Here is an 18,749-nt window from a genome sequence, read left to right as displayed (position 1 = left end):
GCGGGTGCGCACAATTGTGGTGGTGCGACCCGCCGTGCTGCCCAGCGCTGAATAAACACACCTACTTTACAACTTTGCAGGTTGTGGAGTCTGATTACAGGTTGTGGAGTCTGATTACAGGTTGTGGAGTCTGACTACAGGTTGGGGAGTCTGTTTACAGGTTGGGGAGTCTTTTTCCCGCACTTCACCATCTTGTCCCGCCTTTCCCTCACGGGCTGAGGCAGCCTCAAGATGGCGTCTGTGGGGTGGCCTGCGTGCAGGCACGGGGTTGTGTGAGGGAGGGCTGCAGGCGGCATGGAGGGCAGGCTTAGCCCTCAGCTCTGGGGCTGGGGAAGGTGCTGAGACCCTCCTGGAGTGGCCTCGCTGGGCTGGAGAAGGGAAGGAAGGCTGCCTTGCCCTGGCCAGCGTGCCTTTTGTGTGTGCTTCGAGTGTTAGGTGAATCTCTGGGTTGTGAGCAAAGAAGGTGCACGCTAATTAGAACGGTAATTTTTGATGCAAACAAAATAAAGGGAAATATACCCTGAAGTCGCACTATCCTGCTTCCTTAGCTAGCCAGTTCCTGGGTGTCCATTGTCATAATGCTCAGGGTGACATTTCAGCCTCTTTCATGCTTGTCGCAGGAGTCATTGTACACCTTGAATAATTATCCCTGAAAGGTTGTGTAGAAGAATCTAGTGTTAATGCAGAAGGGAGTGTCGTGCAGGTGCAGTGATGGAATTTGTTCAGGGTTCCCTAAGTGTAAGAGGTGACCGTCTAACTTCATGTTACCCAAATGCTGTTCTTTCCCAGACATTCATTCCTTTATATTCCTGGTTATCGTCCAGAAAGGTGGTTTATTCTTGTTCCCAAACTCTCTAGTATCATGCCATTATCTTTTTTTTTTGCCAAATATGATTAAATGGAGACCATTAAAAAGAGCTTTTTTGTTTTGGTGCAAAAGGAAGTTTTCCTCATAAGAGGATTGAGCAGGCTTTCAAAGGTTTAATACTCAGCTTCCATGTCTGCCTACTAATACCTCTCAGACATACCTGCTTTTCCTTCCACGTGTGCTCAGGCTCTCTCAACGGTATTGGAACTTCAATGTTAACAGTGATAACGTAAATACTTTTATCAAGCCTGAGGTCCTGCACTGTCAGGCAGTCTTTCTGTGTGGTATCATCAAGTAGTTGTATGTTATCATAGTATTGTTGAAACAGTTCTTGTGCGTGTTTAGAGTTTGCAAAGCTCTTTGGGATAACAGCCATATAAATAAATAAATAAATAAATGTGTTCAGCCTATTCCATTTCCTGTGTTTTGGGGATGTACTCCGTTTTAGAAGAGATAACACCAATCTTCACAGGTATTCATAGACAGATATGGTAGATATGATAGATAGGTATTCACAGATATGCTTGAAAGAACTGTAAGCACTCCTGTGGTTCCTGGAGCCTGGTTCTACCCTCGCTGGTGCAGAAGCATCTCTCTGCTAGCAGAGGCTGAGAGCACACGTGAGCATCACCAGCTGGCAACGAGCAGAACAAAAAGGGCAAGTTTTGCCCCAGGCACTGTTGTTTCTTTCTCCTGTGCTGGATGCCTTAACAGTGATTTCCACGTGAACCAACTGTGGGTGAAGTTTTTATGCTGTGAAACAGCGTGGGGATGCTGAATGAGTTTGTATTTAGGTATGCTGAAGTGGTCCCAGAGCTCCAGCTGAAAATTGGTGTACTTCAAATGCTGGTTATAATGGGGTGTAGCCATACTGCCTGTGTTAATTGTATAAACTGGGGTGGGTGGTGTCCACATAGGTGAGGTAGGGGAGAATTGCCTCCAACAGGCAGTTCAGAGCAGCCTGAACAGCAGTCCTCCTGTTTTGGAGTTTTCTTCTGAAAAATCCTTTTTTTTCCTCTCTGCTAAATAAACAGGATCTGACCTCTTAGCTTGGTCACTGTTAGGTGCTGTAAAGCCCCCACGGGCTGGCACTCAGTGTGGGTCCTGAAGAAAGCTGGCCTGCTTTCTTACACTGCGTTGCTGGCAGCTCTGCAATCACGATGAAATGCAGAAATGCTAGAAGTGTGATTGTTGGTAAATAGAGCAGAATAAATCCTCAAGGACATCACAGCTGAAGATTCATGAATGCAGAAGAGCACGAAGGGCAGTGGCCCAAGGGAATAAGCAGACACCATAGGCCTGGAGGGAATGCCCATAGCACATAATAGGTTATCTGATTATAAAGCCACTCAGATATTGATTTTTACAGCTTTTTGCTTTATTCTTAATTTGAAATTCTTTTCAGTTCCCTAACAAGAACAGGAGCAGACTAATTTAAAGCAGTCTCTTGCTTTGGAGAGAAGTTCCTATATCTGCTAATCTTGGGCTAATCATGGTTGCCAGGATCCTGTTTTTTGTTGCTTATCTTTCCTTTCTGGTATTCTATATTTTGCAGTTGCTGGGGATGGGAGAGAAGTAAGGCATGAAGTGGAGAACAATCTAACAGGTATTCTAGAGTGAATAGAATAAATAAAACTTTGTATGACTAACGTGAAGTGGATACAGTTGATAAGTGTTGGATTTTCTCTGTTCTTTAGGTTTCTCATGCAAGAACACACTGCTGATTCTTTGCATTTTGAGGAGGTAGAGACAAACATGTTCCAAAAGTGTTCTTGTGTTTCCGTGATTTCCAGAGGAAAAGGAAAGCTATGAAGGAGCCAACTTAATTTTGTCTAGCAGGAGACTCCTTGATCTCTATAGTTTTGCTCCCAAGCAGTATAATACAAAATTCAGTTTGCTTTCCTTGTTTGTTTTTTTTTTCTTCTTTTTTTTTTTTTGTTTTTTTTTTTTTTGTTTTTGTGGGTCTTTCAGGACATGGAGCAGAACTGGATGATTTATGTAGTAGCTAATAAAACATTATGCTTTTCATGTCTTTTGCTCAAATCTCTGTGGTTTCTCATGCATATGGCAAATTTTACCCAATTTGCAAAACTGCTGCTGGAAGGCACTTAGATGGCATCGTACTATGATGACTGTAGCAGAATCTCTAGAGTATAATTGATTATATGATTGCTCTGTTCTTATAGTCCACTTAGGGCAAGAGCCCTTTGTAGTGAGCAGATGAAGCTGCCTAGCCATTAGTCATACGGATATACTTTTACTACCTATTCGAGATGAAAACAGTCCTCTTAGTGGACAAAGTGGACAAAGAAGAAACAAATATTTCAGGATAGGCTGCAGAGAATGTTTAGATTTGGGATGAGTTTTAACTAGACTTCCTGGAAAAGGACAGAGGAGATGTCTGGAGGCACTGGAGTGGAAAGTATTGACAGATAGCCTCAGTCTTAGAAAAAAAACTCCTGTCCTCTTACATCCTGTCCACTGTGCCCTACCTATCTCATATGCCCAGTTCCTAGAATGTTGCAAATTTATTTCCTGCTACTGTCAAATGAAAGATAAGCTGGGAGGATATGTGAGACATTAGCCATGTGCAACTTTACATCACTATTCAGCAGCTAATACAGAGCAGGGTCACTGAGTAGATGTTTCTGTCAGGCTTATTTGAAGACACGTTCAGGTTTGTAATGTCCCAGATGTCCAGAGGCTGCTTGTACACAACTTAGAGTGCTCCTGAAGTCAACAGCTGACTATAGCAGAAGTGGATAAGTGTGCTGCTGATGCTAACTAACATAACTACCAAATGTGCCAACGCAAATTAGTTGTTCCAACAATGCTGCCTTTGTTGTAGGCAGGTCAAATTACTAGCAAGTCTCCTTCATTTACACAGAGGGAAAATACCTGTAAGATGTTACAAATTTGGAAAGATTTGAGAATATTTCTTGTGTCTTTGTTTTAAAACAGCCAGTTACGTATTTGTGTTTTGTGACAGAGGACTGGTGCAATCTGTAGAGATAAACTATACCTAGAAACACCCTCAATTTCACCATATGATATAAGGTTATCTACATCTTTGTAGACCAGAAGTGTGTACCAATAAGCCTTGCTATCATGACTTAGTTATTTAACTTCTATTTTTTTAAGATCTGAGGCCTTCAGGGCCTTTATTGTGTGTGTCATTGCCTAGGTGAAGAATTTATGCATAAAAAGTTTAATTGCATTCAAAGAATCAAAGAGGTTAAATAAGGAATAGAATTTGTATATTGAAGCTTATTATATTAATTATTTTTCTTTCCTGGTGTGTGTAATTCAGACCTTAATGGTATGGTCCCCACACAAATGCTTTTGCTGTCTCAGAAATGCCCCAAAACATAAGGGTGTCAGTCAGTAAGTCTTTAGGCAGTTAGTGAAGGCAGTTGTGAGAAAGAAAGAAAAAAAAAGAAGAAATAACCGTAAGCAAGAAGAGAAAACAGGAAGTCAGTATAGGAAGTGAAGAATGCAATCATGTAAGCCTGTTTAGGAAGGGAAGAAATGATTTTGTTAGCTATTATTTTATGTTTAGTTTTATTTTTTAGATAATTTGCAATAGAGAGACAAAATAATCTCAGATACAGTTGTAAAGTGCCTGATGTCCTGTAGGCACATCAGACCAGGCAACAGAAGTTCCTTCTTCTCTCCCCTCTCCTCGCTCCATCTCTCTGTCCTCAGAACTGGACAAGAACCCACAGGCAAGATGAAGTTTACATTTACATGATATGATTCATGGACATCTCTGCCTTTCCACATTCCTTTTTTTCCATGCCAAGCAGTACCTAAGCTGGTGCTTCTTCCAATCTTAATATCAACAAATTAAAGCCATTTTTGTGTCTTATTCAGCAGCCGTGGGCCCAACTCACAGGATTAAGATGAGAATTTTAGCTGAATTTTGGGATTTATCCATAATCCTTAGTGGATGTTTGTACGTATCACTATGATAGCAGGATTCAGTAATTTGATCAAAATGTGTGTAATTTGTAGTACAGTCAAGACAGATTTATACTGTAGCATGAGTGTAGCGTTAATAAACAAGCATGGAAGGGAAGGAAATCCAAAGTTATACATACAGTCTAAAATCTGCACTTGTATGTTCAAACTGAAGACATATAATGTAGAAAAATTTTTCAACAAAACTAAACATGTTTCCTTAACTCTCTGAAATACATGAAACAATTTTACCTGCTAAAGTTCAGCAGATGCTTTACCACTTTGCTGATTTGGACCTAATAAGCATGGGCAATAATTAACATTTTATATGCAACTATTTATGTGTGTTGTTGAAGTTAAAACTCTAGAAGGAAGTGTCATGCTCCCGTATCTCAAAGCCCATTGCTGGCTGTGGCACTGGATCTGTTGCCGTGAGAGAGAATCTGTTTCCTGTATTTGGGTTTAGAGTCGTTCATTGTTTAAAAATAGAGTAATTTAGAGAAAGCAAATATACTACAGCCTTCCACTACGTTTACTTACTAATAGCCGAATTGTGATGCTGCACTATTGGAAAAGTGTGGTTATTTTTTCAGGGAAGGTTTGTGCATCCATGTGTCTCATCCTTTCAGCAGCTTTCATCCGGGCAATCCCGTGTGTACCCAGCTTCAGCAACTGGTTACAAATGGATTGTTTCTAAGCCCAGTTCGGCAAAATTCTATGAATAAACCCAAGGCTTTGTGCTGCTTCGTTTAGGTGGACCTGTTTTTTCTCTTTTTCAATTCCAGAACGTGGAGCTGTGGCTCTGAAGAAAACAGTAGCATATTCTACAGGGCCTGAGAAAACCGAGTTCCCTGGTGGTTCTTCAAGGTGGAAGAGAACTTTTGGTGAAGGCTGTACGTTGACATATGTAACATCTTCAGGCTTTGGTTGAGGTTGGTGCCTTAAGACAGCATATGTTGTGCAGTCATTCTTATCCCCATCTGAAGTTCTACTTGCTTTTTTTCGTCCATCCTTCTGAAAAGACGTGAAGAGTGAGAAGTTAAAAAGAAATTCACCATTTTTTGGTTATGAATATTAGTCTCAGCTCACTTAAAATTACAGATATTTTCGCCTCGTATCATGAAGCTGGGGAAGAGGGGAGAGGATGCTGGAGAAAAAAGAAAGCGTGCTCAGAGAAGTTTGGGAAACTTCTTTTACACCAAACTCTGCTTCCTAAGTCTTAAGGGACTGGGTAGAAAGGCGCAGCAACAGTTAACACACAGAATATTTAGGGGGGTTGCAACTAGCAGATTTTTCCTTTGATGAGAAACTTTGTTGATCTTACTAAAGGTTCAAGGCCAGCGAACTTTCAAAATTATATATTGCATTTTTTTTTCTGAGTGTTGTAAACAAAAACATGCAGAGGGGTTATGACTTAGCCAAATAACCGAGTCAGGTTGTGTCTGCTCTGCAGCCACAGGTGGGCAATCACAAACACAGACTGCTAGCTGCAGTCTGCTAGCTTGAGCGGATGCTACGTGTTCGCTGTAGGATGTGTGGTATCGTGTGCTTTGTAATCGCCTTGAGTGGTAAGCACAGAGCCAGCATCTCTGCGTGACAGAGATCAAACAAAGCACCAGGAATGAGGTATTTCTGATGCTCTCTTACCTGCAGCACTCCTTTTCTGAAATCAGGATGTCTGCTAAAGTCCATCCCTTTTCCTGCCGCAAATAACAGAATCTCCTTTGAGTGCAGAACCACACCTTTACCTTTTCATCTTAGAAATAATTGCCCCCACTCTTCTGTCTCTGACATTTAGCTCACATGTTGCATTTCTCTCAGCTTGGTCTTGTTTCCTCCCTTTGCAATGATACTACAAATAAACCTTACTGGCATTCAGGGTGATGTGAAACCAGGTCCTAGGGGCAGGGAAAAATAGAGAAGAGGATTAGAGAGCTTTACCTGCCCTTTTCCTTCTGATGTAGCTGGTGACAAGGAGTGTAACAGTAGCAATAAGGGCAGTTGTAGCCAGGAAGGAACTCAGCACCATGACAGCATAAAGAGTCCTGCAAGGAAAAGCATGGTATCTCCATTACTATTTACAGCATGAGAGGTGATTAGGCTAATTTGGAAGGGGATTTTGTGTGTTGGAAAATGGAGTATGGTTCCAGGATAAAAATTCAGCATGCTGTCTCTAAACAAGTTTGGTTCTGGGTGGTCAGTACTGGTCTACAGACACAAAGGATCCATCTCAGCTGTATTTTCTTTGGCACTTGGCAAGCCTGGGGCATATTCAGAAGCTTGAAATCTCTTCTTGCAATCAGTTGCAGTGCTACTAGAGCTCAAAGGCATCCCTCATAAGGATGCAGTTGCCCTTCTCCTGATCTGTCTTTCATCAGGATCATTATGAGGGTCTCTTTTGATCAGGTCTGGTAATAACTTTCATCTAACATGCCGTGTTGTTTAGCTGGGGTTGGTCTTAGGCTGGTCTGCTTGTACCAGAGGCAGAATCATTGTAGCATTGCACGGGCCATATGGTTGTCCCTTTTAACCGTGTAGAAAGGAAGGATGCAGTTAAATGGGGCATCTTCAAGAGACCTCTCCTGGTGCTCCTGAAACCAATAGGAGACTTCTGCAGCTTTTTATGGGACTTGGGGAGGTTGGTCCAAACCCCATGGCAGAGAAACGGAAGCCTACGTGTATGTGTGCATCTGAAAGTTTCAGCTGTTTGTGACAGCACCCCTCAAATCCTGCACTGCATCCAGAATGCCACGATTAGAGTCTGGGAATCTTTGCTTTTACCTCTGGTCCTTTTTGCTGGCATCTGTGGGGCTGGCATCCAGTTTCCAGTTTTCCCCTTGGAAAAAAAACACAAGAGGAGGTGATTTTCCCACATTGATCCATCCCTGGTGACTTTCTCTCATGCTTAAAAATCCTGCTTTGCAGGTTGGTAGGATGCTCTGGAGTTATTGCTTGTTTGTTACCCATGACATTGTGCGCAAGAATATTCCTCCTGTGCTATTTACCCGCAGAAGAAGGTTTATTAATGCAGCAGAGTCACTGGAATGGGATCATCCAGTTTCTCAAGAAGGATCTGGGAGTTTTGTTTAGGTTGTTCAATAGTACCTATTATCAATGAATCTAAATGAAAACATCAGGTGTAGGCCCAGCCAGACAGCTAGTAGCTAGCTGGACAGGAACAGACAACCTGTGAGTCCAGTTTTCTTCCCTTTGGATTATAGTCCTCTGTTTGTTTGTGTTTTTTTTTTCATTCTTGCAAAATATTTCCTACTGAATTTCATCATACCTTGGAAAACCTACTTATTTGATGATTATATCACGTGCGGAGGGGCAAAAGGCTGGTGGTTTCTGCTTCCCTTATAAGTTTGGGTTCTGTGACAAATCAAAGGGAAAGGACAGCTACTGTTGGGGTTAAGTTTTGTAGAAGGGATAGGTAAGCCATGAAAATTCATACAATTTTAGAAACTGATGTAAAAATTGAGTTGCAATTGAATGCTGTTAGAAAGGAAACATTTTAGAAAAAAAAAATATCTTGTGATCTTTTTCTTAAGAAAGAAATCTTGTGATTTCCCCTTCCCTCTACATTTTTCAGTTGTCAGAAAAATCAAATAGCTTCCACCAAGCATCTTCTGTTTTGCTGCTTTCTGCACCGGCTAAAAGCAGAAGAAGTAAAGTTTGAAAGCAAATAGAAAAGTTTATTAATGAACAGTGATAAAGAGGTGAACTCAGAAATTCAGGTAAATGTTCAGATCTCTTGGAGTCTGTTTCATCTGCTGATGTGAATGTTAAATTTCATTAGTCAATGAAGCCAAACCAGACTGCCTGCCTCCCAAGAATTGGCTGCAATTTCTACCATTAGTATGTATCAAAAAATCTATGTGAGAAAGGAAATTCAGGAATTATCTGTGTCTCAGGAAATTTCAAGGCTCAGAAGAGAGCTCTTTAACGTTGACCTGGAGTCTTTCTTGTCAAGTACTCTGAAACCGCTGACTTTTAGAAGATCATCATTAATTCTTTGATCAACTCACCCAAAACTTTCAGCATGATCCTCTTCAGTAGTTTGTTTCTCCCCTGGAAATGGCTCTCAAGATGGTATTCGCCTGAGTCATTAAGTTGGAGATTTTTCAGCCACACTCTAATCATTTTCCTTGAGAAGTCATTCATCATTTCAGTCCTTCCTACTTTAATGATACTTCGATCAGCGTTAGCTCTGATAATAGGTTGACATCTAGCTCGGGACACCATTTTGCACCACATAAAATGCTGAAGCTTCCCAACATTGGCTGTCACAGAACAGGAGCAATGAAGGAACAGGGATTTCCCTGTTTTTGCAAATATTGTTACAGGTTCTAAAGACAACAGAGTGGTGATACGTCAGAGGGGCAAAAGACAGGAAAATGCAATCCCCACAACAGCACACATCTCACCCAAAGGAGCAGAGCAACCACCAGCACAAAGAGAACTGGCAGAAGACGTGGAAGCCATGGTGTCAAGTTCCAGGGCTGTCATTGCTGTCAAATTCCCCAGCTGCTGTGACACGGAGCTACCTCTGCGCTGTGTTCAATTTAGGAGGGTGTTGCTCCATCTCTCAAGTCAGCTACTTGAGTTATCAAAGCCTTTCTATGTGAAAGGTCTCTGTGACTGGGAAATGCTTTTAACAAAATGGAAGATTTTGTACAAAAAAAAAAAAGTATTATTTTTTTAGCTTTCATCAACTTGTCTGTCCCAAACCTAAACCCATTTGTTTCTGATGAGTATAATCCCACAAAATTGTGTTTTTTGGTGTTTTTTTTTGGTTTTTTTGACGGTAATTTTTTAAATAATGATTTCTTTCCCTTTGATGCTTTTTGATTTCATATGGACAAAATAATTTCTTGGCCATTTCTGCCTCTAGATACATGCAGATACATATTGTGGTTTCTTATTGCCCTTGATAATCTCTAGTGGAATCTCTGTGACTAGATACACCATACTTTGCTATGGAACAAAAACTGGAAATGACGCATCATTCTTGATTTATTTTGGTTGTCTCCCACCCAGTGCTCTGTTGACCTCATAGCTCACCCTTAGGTGAAACCATCATTTGTATTCTTTGCAGCAAAACTTGCTTCAGATCTACCCAGACTCCACACTGGTATGTGCCAGAATCCTCTCTTCGAAGTGCTGCCATGTTAACAGAGAACTGGCCGCCTCCAAAGTCTTCCAGCTGAACAGGACGATGCCATGCATGGTTAGGATTAATCCCTTCTTCTGAAGGGAAACTCAAGGGTAAGACTGGACAATATCTTTCTGATAGCTCCTTGCACCAGAATTTCTTCTCACGTAAATGCTTGTGCACATCATATGAACAGTTAGCTCTGAAGGAGTCTCCCTTTACTTGCAGAAACACGTGTGTGTCCTCTCCTGGCATGCATGATCCTTTCAAAAAAAAAGAAAATTGATGCTAGAACTAATCTCAGCTTAGTGTGCCACTTTTTCTTACGTTATACCACTAATACCGCTGGGACTGTGAGAAGAGTTATTTAACTCTGCAGGTTTGCATAAATAAACATCCATGCCTAGCCTAGAAAAAGGGAGCCACTACCCTTTTTCCATTGTTATTCAGATTGTTCCTCTCTGTGGACTCAGTATTTATTGGCAGTAAGAAAGCAAACAGCAGCTAGCCTGTCTGACATTGCTCACAATACCTCATCCATCACGTATCTGGAGAAAGCAACACAGATTTCCCTCCCCATATGCTAGGTGATTTCAGACTAAGAATGCTTCAGTGGTGGGAGAGAAAGGTCTAAGGTCAGAGATTGCCAAGTATCCCTCATAAAATTAATTTCTGGACAAACTAACAAACTACTGTAAAGAAAAATGAGAAGCCAAAAGCTTGTATAATTAAAATAAGCACATTTCAGGCTGAATGTGTCCTCCCCTTGTAGTCCCTCATTGACATCTGGCAGTCTTATTCTGTGTCTGGCCATAGATGGCCTGAATAAAAAGTGCAAATAACAGTGTGCAGTGCACACAACAGCACAGAAAGTACCCTGTTCCCTGGAGAAATAAGAAGTCTCTGAGCCTTACCTGGTAGTGCCAGCAAGAGCAGCAGGGCTGGAAAACCGCCCATTCTGAAGTGCAAAGTGGTTTAGGGCACGGAGAAAAAAATTATCCCAGATCTTCTTTATCACTGAGGAATTCTCTGGTGTAGGGGAAGCTAACTTGCTTTGTCATTTACAGTCATCTGCTGCCTAGTGATGCCAGTTTGGAGTCACTAAGAACATCTTTTAACCACAGTCTTAATATTACTTCCCATGTGGGAAGGCTGCACCATGTTTACTGGCTGTTTTTTTGCTTTAAGTATATTGTTTTCTAGATAGCCATATTTAGCAACCATGCTGTGTGGCTGTGAAAGAAATGAATATTTTTGGTCTCTAGGGCCACCTTGATGTACTACAGAGCAGCTTTCAGTAGGATGTGTTCATTCTTCCTGCTGTTTTGCACATAGATGCAAGTTTTGTATCCTTGTTCCCAAAGAGCTTGTACAGTGCTAGAGAACATGCATTACATTCCCCCAACATCACGGAAGCAGTGGGCAGCCTTGTATGAGGTCTCTCAACAGGTTAGAGCTGGAATTAGGACCTAAGCCTCCTGGCTAGAGCTGCGATTCCCTTGCTTTACTGCTCATCTCCACACTGGGCACTACAGTGCCACCCAGGAATATTAAAGCTAGATTTGTGTTAGTACAGCTGCAGTGCTGTGCGGCTGTATGTGGGCTAATTTACCCTGTGGAAGCAGAGGAAATTAACTTAGAGCACAACCATGAACAGCCTGGTCTGGTTTTGGAATCTAAATGGAGCTCATCTAAACGGTGCTAAATGGAGCGGGCTTGACCTGCCAACCTGCCCAGGTGTCCTGGGGCACTTCTGTACACTATAAACGTGCCAGCATGTTCTAAGTGTTACCGTTTGTCTGGGTGATGTATTGTGAGTTGGGGTACTCCACCCTTTATCATGAATCCACATTAAGTAAGATAATCAGTTTTTTATTTAGCTTTGTAGGCAATGCAAGGAAATACGTGTGAATGGCCTTGGGTTTGGGGTCTTTGGGCAGTTAAATGCAGCTTCATTTGGGGGAGTGATAAACAATGATCGTGTTGGTAACATCCCCTTGAGAAAGTAGATGAAAGGCAGGGAGAAGTACAAAGAGTTCATGCTTTGAACATTTCACTTGAGAAATGAGGAAGCAGGCTCAGGGTTGTGTGTAGCCTTCACATCCCTTTCTGCTACATTCTACAGTTCCGCGTCTCTTTCCACACCGACTGTCCACTAAGGATCCATTTTGCCAGAGGAAATCTGTGGGAGCTGGTCACCTTGGGAAAAGAGAATCTGTCACCTGGCAGTACCGTGAAATAATATCACGTTGACAGGTCTCAATCCAGACCCCAGTGGAATGATGCTGGAGATAAGTTTCTGGAATAACTGCCTGGTGGTATGGAGCAGTTACTAGCAGTGACTAGAGGTGACAGCAGAGCACTGCATTGCCGTAAACATGGCAAAAAGGTCAGTCATTAGAGGGTGGAATCTCAGTTACAAAACTGATTTCTAGACACTAATACTGGCTTTCAGTACAAACCATACACTTCTGGTTATATTTCATGCTTTTGGAAGAAGCGTTCAGCAGTTTTGTAAACGTATACGACATGCTGAAAAAAGCTATTAGCTCTTCAATAAATCAAAAGTTCCTTGGGGAATTTTGACAGAACAATGTCTTAAAATTTTGACATTGTTTATGTGTGCATTCATGAGTTCCACAAGAACACACGGTGGTTGAGCTGCATTACCTGAACTCCTGTTTATGTTCACTGGCCTATCTGTACTTTCATTTACAGCAAAGCGTTGTCTGGCCTGGCACTGAGCTGGGGGAAAATGGAGCAGAGCTCTGTCACCTTTACTGTGTCTGGGGAAGCGTCTCTGCACATAGATAAGTCTTTGCTGGATCTCTTGACAAAAATATTTCATGTTCCTTCTTCCCCTCAACCCCCAGTTCCATCTCCTTCCACCAGGTTCAGGTGTTACTGGCAGCATCATTTCATTTCAATTGCGTTGGGAAAAGTTGGTCAGCGGCAATGAGAGAAGGTGAGATGGTGACATTCCCTCTTTAGGGCGATAGGTCTGTCAATACCTATGTCCCGTGGGTGATCCTTTTCTTTATTACAGCAGGTGGCAAAGCTTTGCCGGAAAATGATTGATGTTCATTTCCCTGTCGATTCTCTTGGTTCAGCTCTAAGCAGCGCTCTCGAGGAGGAGCTGATTCCATCACGTGCATGCTTTACGAGGTCACCGGGGAAAGGGAGGACCCACTGTTCATTCAAGCTTGAGTTGTTCTGCTCTGTCTCTCTGTTTTTCCCACTCTTGCTAATGATAAAAAGATCAGCACGGCCACCACAAACTTGACAGCCAGGAGTCCGCCAATGACATAGAAGACAGTGAAGTCAGCTTCAGGATGAATGCTATGGGGAGCCATAAGCACAACAAAAAAAAGGCTTAGCCAGGAAGGGGATGGTTCAACCTTTGAAAAAGCTCACATATTTTGGTAGTATAAAGTGCAAAGATGGTAACATCTTATGTGACAAGCTCCGTGCCTGGGCATAGCAGAGCCTCAGAGGTTAGAACAACTATTACAGGTTTTAACTGTAAGATCTCACATATGAATAAATTATAGAATCATAGAATCTGTTTTAGGTGGAAAAGACCTGCAAGATCATCTAGTCCAAGCTTTAACCTAGCACTGCTGAGTCCACCATTAAATTATCATCTACAGGATTTGTTTTGCCTGTCCCTGAAGCACTGCATTCCATTTAGAAACTGCACAGCAGCTTCGAGAATTGTCATGGATTAGGAATAGGCAGAGAATATGCCTGTGGTGGTACTCAGCTTCAAATGGAGTTGCAGATGCTAATCTAGTTTAGTCCTAGGAAAGTTAGAGTTCAGAGCATGTGAAAAAGTTTTATGGCTTACCTGGAGATGCTGTGCACAGCACTAGGCTCCTCTGGCATTTGGGTTTCCAGGACAGCTGAAGACACAGAACAGTTTAGTCTGCAAATGTTTCTGTGTAATACTCATTGGTTGCACAAAACCAGTGCCCCAGTTAGGCACAGGTAACCAAGGTGAGACTGAACAATGAGCTGCATGCTAGGAGATTAATCTGGGTAATTATAGATGACGTGTGTTAGATGTCTGTAGTAGTTGCTGTAAATTAGGAACTACAAAGGGACAATGAAGCATGGTACTTCCTTAGGAAAGTAGATGTTTACCAAAGTAAGGCCTTGACATCTGCAGACACGTGAAATTTAAGTTAAAACTCAGGAACTCATGAAACACAGAGCCCCAGGACCTACCTGTCAGCACTTTCACTTGTACCTTCTGTAAGGTGTTTGTTTCCCCCAGGTAGTCAGTTCTGCACTGGTACAGCCCAGCGTCCTGCTTCTTGAGTTGCTTCATGGTCACCGTCAGGACCCCTTCGTGGACATTGTCACTGATGGAAGTGGTGCCGTTCCTGTTCTTCAGGAAGGGCAGCCAGAAGCGGCGGGCGCTCACCACATGTTGGCACTTGGTCTCATCGATCTGCTTGCACCAGCTCTTTTCTCTCCACCGCTGCTGCCAGGGGTTATAGGTACAATTGATAGATATGGTCCCCCCCTCCACTCCGTACACCAGGGTGATGTTGTCTGCAGCGCAGGATGCTAGAAGGAGAAAGTGGTGAGCCACATCTCTTCTACGTCTATTGCTTATCACTGTGTTTAGGCTAAACAAATGCCGTTTTCCTCTTTTACAACTCTAATGATAACTGCTGCCAACTGTAGGGCTGGCTCACCTGTCTGCTTCCCTCATGACAGTCTTGGTTCAGACTTTGTTGAAATACGTCAGTAGTGATCCTTTTGACTGGTGTGTCATCTGGCTCGTGCTAGGCAGCTCTTGGGGTAGGGACTGAGGTAACCGTTCCATTAATATTTGCAGATTTTCTGAAGCTCAGCCAATTTTGGCCTTCATCTTCTCCTTCTGGCCCTGTGGTGACTGCTGTGGATTGCAGTCTGGAGCGCAACCACATCACACTTGCTGTAGTCGTTGGGCTCCTGCTCCATTAAGAGGAAGCAGTTTGCCAGCATGACTACGGGATTAAAAATAAACTTGCATTTTCCTCTCGTTCTGAGGAGCATGAAGCTGGGTATTCAAGTAGATTGACTGGGCGCCAGGCAAACTGGCTTGGCTTCTAAAAGGTCTTTTTACAAGGCAAATCATCAAAACACAGCTTGACACAATAATGACCAATTGTTTCTGAGTAACTCTCAGATTTGTCTTGCTGTAACACCCCTACTTTGCAGCATCTGACCTGCCTACTTGAATACAGCTGCAGCAAGGTTCAAAGGTATAGATTCCCCATCGGTTCAAAAGTATAGATTTGGCTCCAGTGTGCACTCTGCTGTGGAAAAGGTCCTTTGCAGTAAATGCCCATGAAGATTATTCCAATTTTAAGGGCTTTACACAGCCAAAGGGAAGCAAAAGAGCCTTGGCGGATGCTGAAAGTGATACCTACAATATGTATCCAGCTAGCTGTTTAGCAGGTTACCTCTTAATCCGACTCCTGATTCCAGAGTCAGCAGATGTTTTCACCCTGTCTTTTAATACCCTTTTAATTTTAATCCTGTTGATAACTGGTCTTCAGCTTCATTTTTATATATATAAATTTTATTTTTATTTTTTGCCTTAGTTCCTCATTTCTAATTTCCATTCCTCTTTGTGGTGGGCAAAGGCAGAAGGGACCATCTTAACTATAAATAATTCTGGAGAGAAGTGCAGCATGGTATTTATGGAAGTATTTGTATTTCTAGTGAAAAAATTTTGAGGCTTCTGTGAAACCATAAGTAATGCTAGAACAGAAGTAAATTAAAAAATAGGTCGTTGTGAGGACTTTGTGCTGGCAGAGCCTTTTAATAACATGTCTTAAAATAATCATAAAAATTCTGAGTGAATTGTAAACTAAAAAAAACAACCAAACAAACAAAAAAAAACCACTGAAGGTCTTTCAGGCTTTTCTAGAAGAAAGCATAAAGGTGGAGCTATGCTCTCCAATTATCTAACACCTACAACACTTTATCCTGATATTTTGCTCCACTGGGTAGTTCCAGTCAAGGCTTACCTCCCTGCATGTCCACTCCAGTCCCGTGCAAGCCAACTAAACATTTTAACTCCCTCTCTTATTTCTCTTGTGGACCTTTCCTTGCCCCTAGTTCAGTTAGCTTCTTCAGTTCCACGGCAGCCCCAGGTACTTCTTTTATTGACCAGAAACACCACTGCAAAAATGTCTTGATCAGAATCATGGCATTTGAAGATTTGCTCATGCCCCTGTGGAAAAACTGTGTCATTATCTTTTCAGCCAATTCTGCTGACAGGTCCTTTACTGTTTGTGTTTGTTCTCCCTTGTTGCTTGCTTCCGGAAAAAATATAGTGGACTTTTTTCCAAGTTCATTCAGATTTTTGTCATAATTGAGATAGGTTTCTGTGCTCCCAAAGCCTGCATCTGTTACCTCTCTGTGCACTCTTTCATATATCTAGTCTCTCCAAAATTTGGCTGGAGAGGGAAAGCTTTGAGCTGGGAATACCAGCTAGATCCTGTGCCTTGTTTCTCACTGCAGGTAGACATTGCTCTCCAAGCTGAAAATAGAGACTGGGAGTGTTGCTCTCTACAGAGATGTTCTTCTTGTCTTATTGTGATGCCTAAGATTTCAGAGGAGAGGTCCCTGCTTCAATGAATTTTATTTTCCTCCTCTTGAACCACAGCTGCTGCAATTTACATTCAACCCCCTACAAATGCAAACAAATAGGATTTTGCAGTTTCTCTCTCAGAAGGCACATAAGACTCCTGTTCTGACTCCAAAGGATCCCTGTGAGAAAAGGTGAGCGCTTGGATCATTGCTGGCCCTTTGTTAAATTAAGAGAAAAGAGTGAACTTCAACCATAATAGTTTTTATTGGTCTTCCGAAGAGCTGCATGCTACCACGAAGATGCCTTTGCATCCAGAAAGAGCTACTGTATCTCATGGCCTGTGCAGTCTTTTCCTGTAGTATTATCAATAATCTTATATGAGCCATAGATAGAGAGTAAGTTTACACCAGTCCTTTACCCTGCCCGTTAACTGAAACCCAAGGCCATGCATGCTTTCTTACCTGACAAAAGCAACAAGATGAGGTGCGTGAGCTTCTCCATGTCTGTCCAGCAGAGAGGCAGTCAAGAGATGAGTCTGGACAAAAGCAAAAAGGATTGTTGCCCAAGAGCAGCTTGCTTTTCCCCCCTCCCTGCTCTGCCGGAAGGAATGAGCACAGGAACTTGGCATCTTTTTCGGCCTGTGTATTGAGCAATTCATTAGGGACGGGCATTTCTCTCACAAGCTGAAAATTCAGGCATCAGCATTGCCCACTCACAGCCAGAGTTTAGTCTAGACAGCCTGAAAGAGAACATCATGTGATGGTCTCCAGTAGCATTAGCAAACCGATTGGCTGCCCTTTTTATTTTTTGATTTATTTACTTGGAGATCTTCCATGCTAGTGCTGGTAAAGCCTTGCTTCCTAACTTACAGAAACGGGCAGATAAACATGCAGGTCTACCCATTAATAAATGTGCTTTCTTTTTCTTTCCTCTAGTTAGTGTTTAAGAAAATGGTACCTCACAGCACCTAAAAATTCTCAGTGGGGCTTACACGTTCCAGCTCGTGTTCATTCTTGCTCCACTAAGCACAAGTCTGGATTCTCTTTGATTAGAAGCAACTGTGAACCTGAAAATGTATTTCTTCCACTTGATTGTCTTCTACCTCTTCCGCTGTTTGACCCAGTGTAACTGACTGCAAGAATAGCAAATAGTTAGAGGAATCATGGGCTGGATGATCCATTTCTGGAACCATTTTTCTTTTTCTTCCTTTTGTTTCGAGTTAAACATGGCAACTCTGACATTCTCAAAGAACAAATCGGCTTCCCTGCTGCAGATACAGCAAAAGAAGCCTATTGGAAAGCTGGATGTGACTGGCCTGTGAATAACGAGTGGTTCAGGCCCCTTTAATCTGCCACCTGTCTGCAGAGCTTGGTGCAGCTGAAAAAGTGCTAGGGCTTTTGGTCTTTTAGAGGAATTGAGCTGACACCCAGCAAACTCATTTCTCATTGCTCACCAGATGACTGCTAAATAAAGGCAGCAAATGCATAATTTAGGGTATGCCCAGCAGAGACAGGGAAGTAACGGTATCCAAGGCCCTGATGAGCTTTCCCATGAAACCTCACATGCATTTCTGGTCCTCTGTGACTTTAGAAGAAGCCACTGGAGCTTGCTGTCCATGCTGTATCAAAAATTTAAAAAAAAAATAATAAAGAGTGCTGGAAGTAGGCATGCTGGTTTTCTCTGGCAGCACTGGTGAATAAGCTGGGGAGAACTGTTTAAAGTACAGCACAGTGCTGCAGAAGCACAAAGCTACGTCTGAGTCTGGCTGGATCGTGGATTCTTGCAGAGATGCAAAGATGTCTCATAACAGTGAAGGGTAGAGACCAAGTGCATTGGAAATACGCTTGATAATTTATGGCGACGTTATTCAGGATAACGGGGGGTTGATCAGGTCCCTGCCAGTCCGGTGTTCCTTTGGCAACTCCTGGAAGTTGCCAGCCTGTATCAGAGCTACACTGGAGATCTATAAATAAATTACATGTTTGACTCACTTGGACATTTACATCTGTAAATAATCCACTCTTAAAGTACTGTCACTTCCCTTCTGTTATATCACCTGATGTTGAGAACAGCCCTCTTCTGCTTCTTCCTCTGTTCTCTTTGTCATACTTCCTGCAACTTCTTTGCTAAGCCTGCCAGTTTCTTGCTCTGTGCTACTGTCTGTACAAGACCTT

At 42.4% G+C, this 18,749-nt stretch overlaps 2 protein-coding genes across 2 annotated transcripts; both read right to left on the bottom strand.

Annotated features, from left to right (window-relative positions):
• Positions 1 to 5,521: 5,521 nt before the first annotated feature.
• Positions 5,522 to 10,961, bottom strand: LOC118255281 (uncharacterized). Its single transcript, XM_035561354.1, has 7 exons — positions 10,898 to 10,961; positions 9,893 to 10,246; positions 8,857 to 9,177; positions 7,610 to 7,664; positions 6,770 to 6,873; positions 6,476 to 6,528; positions 5,522 to 5,839 (listed from the first exon to the last, which is right to left on the bottom strand). The coding sequence occupies exons 1-7, from the start codon at positions 10,938 to 10,940 to the stop codon at positions 5,522 to 5,524; spliced, it is 1,248 nt and encodes a 415-aa protein (XP_035417247.1). The 5' UTR covers positions 10,941 to 10,961.
• Positions 10,962 to 11,854: 893 nt separating this feature from the next.
• LOC118255280 (triggering receptor expressed on myeloid cells 2-like) lies at positions 11,855 to 17,129 on the bottom strand. The gene is given in 5 exon segments (XM_035561353.2): positions 11,855 to 13,238; positions 13,241 to 13,322; positions 13,831 to 13,885; positions 14,211 to 14,555; positions 17,037 to 17,129. Coding segments are annotated over 5 exon segments (696 nt in total). The 5' UTR covers positions 17,077 to 17,129; the 3' UTR covers positions 11,855 to 13,064.
• Positions 17,130 to 18,749: the final 1,620 nt, after the last annotated feature.

Source organism: Cygnus atratus, chromosome 24 (genome assembly GCF_013377495.2).
Source record: "Cygnus atratus isolate AKBS03 ecotype Queensland, Australia chromosome 24, CAtr_DNAZoo_HiC_assembly, whole genome shotgun sequence".
Lineage (NCBI taxonomy): Eukaryota > Metazoa > Chordata > Aves > Anseriformes > Anatidae > Cygnus > Cygnus atratus.
Note: the sequence above shows the minus strand (reverse complement) of the source record. Positions and strands in the feature narration are given on the sequence as shown.

Excerpts from the sequence above, each read along its gene's own strand:
- LOC118255281 (XM_035561354.1), bottom strand. The coding sequence starts at position 10,940 with ATGGGCGGTTTTCCAGCCCTGCTGCTCTTGCTGGCACTACCAG. Across the intron at positions 10,247-10,897 it reads GCTCTTGCTGGCACTACCAG|GATCATGCATGCCAGGAGAG; the intron begins GTAAGGCTCAGA and ends TTTTTTTGAAAG. Across the intron at positions 6,529-6,769 it reads CATCAGAAGGAAAAGGGCAG|GAAAAGGGATGGACTTTAGC; the intron begins GTAAAGCTCTCT and ends TATTTGCGGCAG.